Source organism: Terrapene carolina, unplaced genomic scaffold (genome assembly GCF_002925995.2).
Source record: "Terrapene carolina triunguis isolate 2854851 unplaced genomic scaffold, T_m_triunguis-2.0 Scaffold38219, whole genome shotgun sequence".
NCBI lineage: Eukaryota > Metazoa > Chordata > Testudines > Emydidae > Terrapene > Terrapene triunguis.
In genome coordinates this window covers 1-4,560 of record NW_020702570.1, presented here as the reverse complement: position 1 = coordinate 4,560, position 4,560 = coordinate 1, and the positions used below count along the sequence as shown (strand labels likewise).

Below are 4,560 nucleotides of genomic sequence, written 5' to 3'. Positions count from 1 at the left end.
GATCCTTTGCTGGAGTAAATTGACACAGTCACTGAACTACATTGATTTACACCAGCTGAGAATCTGGCTTGCAGTCCCGATGCCTGTGTTGTTGAAAAAATACAGAACATTTTCATACAAGTACCAATGCTGTTCAATATTGCAAAATGTGTGCTACTGTGTACATCAAAAAAGCTACTTTATACAGTAGACTTTCTCAAAAGAATTGTAGAACAGCCCCACCCCAGGTGTGGAGAGCTGCTGCAGAAGGTCCCCAGTTAGAAGATCTGAGCTGTGGGACAGATACCCACAATGCACTGGTAATACAATGGTTGGATGCCATGCCGTGCATGGATGTTCTGAACAGATCTAGCCTAATCAGGGAGGGTTTTATGGACCCATTGCACTGTGCTATGTTTCAGCTGAGGCTTTCGTATCACCATGATTCAAAGAACGACTGTTCTGTAAATTCTGCCCTAGCCTTGCTAAGTGACACTGTTGTGTTGTTCTGACATTTAAGACACTCAGTGGCGTGGCCAGCAAGAAATCCTCACCCAGCAGGTGGAAAATCTCACCCAGCAGCTGAAGTTGTGCCAAAGCCAAACCACAAACCACCAAGGTAAATGGAGGAAGAGGAGCCGCTGTCCCCACCGGCCAGACCCAGATCCGTACAGGAGATGCCTTCTGTCCCAAAGTGCTTGGGCTTAGGATGGGAGTTCCCCCGTAGGTGCTTGTGGGAGATCTCACTGGCCAGCCGTGGGGTGGGGTGGGGATGGAGAGCCATCCCGACCTCGCTTCTCAGCCCAACCAGCTCAGCTTTTCCCCTATCCCTTGAGAGAGGAAGGAACGTAGTCAGTGAATAAACACTCCTCCTGTGGCCCGACGCAGCCCAGCTGAGGGCAGTACACTCAGGCCGAAGCATGTGGGTCATTTGTCAGATCCAGATCCACAGTTGGCTCCCCCCTTCTCCCCTTAGCAACTGGGATTCAGCTGAGCTGGGCCAATGTGCTTTTCCCGGCTGTCCCTCTCTCTGCTTGTGACAAGCTCCCATCTCCCCAACCCAACTGGGGCTCAGGAGGGCAGTCAGGCCTCTACCAAGACGGTGAGGGTTGGCTCTCCAGTCACCCCATCATGCTGCTGGGGAAGCCAGTCCCTTCAGGCAGCCTGCTCTTCCCCGCCTGGCAGCAGCAGTTCCTGGAGGGGAAAGGCCCATCCCCATGGGATGACGGGATCACCGGAATGTATGGACCATGACAACAGTAGCCATGGGGGTCAAGGCCTAAGGCTGGAGTACAATCTCAGGGATAGACGACAATGTCCCCAGCACACCTCATCACACCAGAGTGAGGCAGGATCCTGGTGAACTGATCGGCGGTGTTTGTTTGTTCAAGGGGACAAATGTCCGGTACGGTGGATACAGTTCAGTGACACCTTGTACCTCTTTGCTGCTGCAACCAGAACTTGGGAACAGTGTCAATCCTACTGCTCATCTCAATCTGCCCAGCTGCTTAAAACTGAGAACAAGGAAGAGAAGGTGAATCTGAGTTTCTTTTAAAATACTGGGGCAAAATTGGCGTTAATCAGCAGCAGCTCCCCTGCTGAATGTGTGGGATGGACCGTGCCCGACACACAATCCGTCCCCATGCTACATGCAGGGCGCTGTGACTGCAGCACTGCCCTGCATGGCACAAAGGTCCCTGTCCTCTTCAGACTCAGCTTGATTTTAAGTGTCAGGGAGATTCCCCCAAACAAGCAGAGACTGAAGATAATGGGATCAGTTCTTGTAAATGTATTGACAGGGCCCTATGGGTAACGCTGTGTTGTGACCATGAAAATGTCCAGAAATTTCCCCTTTCTGCCAAACAACCCTGTTTGTGGTGAATAAATCCAAACCACCAAAGGCAATAACCACACCATCTTCCATCTCCTCATTTCGCCCACCCGCCATTTTAGGAGCTCTGCTTGGGGCCGGCTTTCATTGCTGGTTGGAGAAGGGGGCACCCAGGGTTGCAATGTTTGTCCTAAATCACTTCCCCAAGGCTGCAGGGGAACCGTGTGGCAGAACTAAGAATGGAAATCTGGATGCAATATTCAAAGCCCAGCAGAGAATTCAGCCACCCAGCTCCCACTCAAATTAATGGAATTGGGTGACTCAGTCATCTGGTGGGTTTTGAAAACTTCTCCCTTGAAGCGTCGTGAAGCCCGAAAGAACTGGCACCTCTAAATGAGACTGAATGAAGCTAAAGTCCTTCACAGTCCCCTGTATTCAAACCCACTCAGGTACTGAGCAGATATCAATGAAAGTTTCAATTGACCATTTTTGTACACTCACAGCAGTTAAACCAGTGAAAGTGATTTAGCAAAATCTCAAGGGACTGGGAATATTTGAGAAATGTTAGAACATTTATAACTCAAACCAACTGAGCCGAAGTTCTTTCAAGCAGGTTTTTCCTTAGATCCCTTTTGAGATCTATGAAATGAGCCACGTCTGCACAAAACCAGTTCAGGCACTTCTGAGTTCAATGTGCGCACCATCTCCTGACTGGAACATTTGGGGAAAATGTCGGGTGTTTTTTAGCACCCTTCCATAACCCAAAAATGGCTAAATAGTTTTTACTGTAACTTTGCTATAAACATTCAGCTTTGCCCTGAGATTCAGGCTGGACAATTTCAGCCCAAAAGGATTTGGTTTGAGAAAGTTATCGGTCACTGAAACAGCCAGTTACTGTAATAGAAGTGGGAACTCAACCTTAGCTGTAGTCATACCTCTAAGAAGACCTATGGTGATTCCGTGTGTTGGGAGTTCCTGAACTTCTACCCTGTCCAGCCATTTCCACTTATACCCATGTGATGGAATTTGAGGTTTTAACACTTTATTTTATTCTTCTGCAGAATTTCATACAACAAGAATCATTTCTTTCTTTTGATATACGTCAAGGCTTTAAATATTATTTCCCTTTCTGGATTGGACTATCGTATGATTCCAGCACCAGGAAGTGGGTCTGGGTGGACAGCACAGCTCTCTCCTCTGGCCTGTAAGTCTGTGTCACTAGCACATCCCCGGCTAGGGACCAAAGCGCAGCACTAAGTCCTGTGTTTGATTCTCCACTGTGAGCCTCAGACAGCCTGCGGTACATACGTTTATTTAAGTGGAGACACTAACCCACAGCACTGGCCTCAACTGGGGTTCAGACCCCTGGGAACTTCCTGTTCTCCCCAGCTCCCACAGTGCCATTCTCTGAGCAATTCTAACTCCTTTGTGATGCCTTTTATCCTGAAACACCCCAAGGTGCCCTCAATTTGCGAGCCTGATTGTAGGTGGTGCTGGGCCCCTAGTGACACAAATTCAGCCCAGAAGGCCAAGAAGGCTGGGGGGGGAGAAAGGCATTTGCTACTTCCCCCTGCCACGGGCTGTAGCCAGACACACTGGTCCAATGTGGGCTTGTTGGCTGGGCATGGTAAAGGTGGAGGATGAGCTGGTTATTCAGCAACCTCTGAGGGACGAGCTGCTGAACTCGCTCGTGTCAGTCAAGGGCAACGCAACCCTGCCATGTTTCTATACAGGCCACATCTTACAGCAAAAATGTGTTATTATAAAAAAAAAAATGTATTGGGACTCCTTTTTGTATCCCTCCACCTGGAGAGCCTCGTGACTTCGTTACGCCATGAGTCCAACACTACAGGGCTCAGGCAGAACCGTAAAAACCTCCTAAGTGTATTAAAATATCTTTTCTCTACCTACCCACGTCAGTGTAAATATCACAACAGCCAAGTCAGCTGTTTGACACTGATCCAGGGTTTTCAGTGTTAGATCAAGTCCCAGTGAGCTGGGTTGGCAGGCAGAGGGCAGGTGATTTGATCTAAGGTGCATGAAAAATTGCAGAGCCATGTGAGATATGACTTTATCCCATGGATACCATTTCCACTTCTGTGACTGAACGTGGCGGCGTGTGTGTATTTTACTCTCCCACCACCAGACTGGAGACATCTCTGGCCACGATATACCACGATGGGAGGGGGAATAAAGAACACATGAGGGCCATGAGGTCTTAGTGATCCTGTGCTCACAGAGTTTCCTAGACAAATAGGGTAGCACATTGGTTCAGCATCATCTACTGTCCTCAGGACAAACACAGAGTCCAAGCATTGCGGCCTGAGGCAGGGGGCTCAGGGATTATTAAGATGAAGTGTAAATGGTTCTTTTTTGCACTGCAGGCTTGAAATCTCAGTAGCCAATAACCAGCATTATCCGCGCGGAGCTTGTGCCTATATCCATGGTGGGAATTTCAAAGCTGGAGCCTGCGGAGAAACTCGATCCTGCCTTTGCGAGAAGATGAAGGATTTGACAAGAACTTGAACTCCCTCATCTGGAACAGGCCTGGACAGTCTGCTAAACCAAACAGAGATGGAAAAATCTCATTTCCTGTCTTGGTAATTTCCTCTATCTGCTCGCTTATGTTGCACATGTGAGAGTTGACTACAATCGCTTTCTCCTACAGCCTGACTTCATCTGCTGGCATCTGTAGTGGTTGGATAAATCTGCTCACCTCGTCTCACCTAATGTTATTTTCTTGGCTGTAT

The 4,560-nt window shown here is 48.5% G+C and overlaps 1 protein-coding gene across 1 annotated transcript; it reads left to right on the top strand.

The window, feature by feature from the left end:
* Positions 1–499: 499 nt before the first annotated feature.
* LOC112125773 (oxidized low-density lipoprotein receptor 1-like) lies at positions 500–4,444 on the top strand (the record flags this gene model as incomplete). The annotated part of the gene is made up of 4 exons (XM_024224157.3): positions 500–598; positions 1,371–1,513; positions 2,872–3,014; positions 4,195–4,444. Coding segments are annotated over 4 exons (527 nt in total), but the record flags the coding sequence as incomplete, so codon positions are not given.
* Positions 4,445–4,560: the final 116 nt, after the last annotated feature.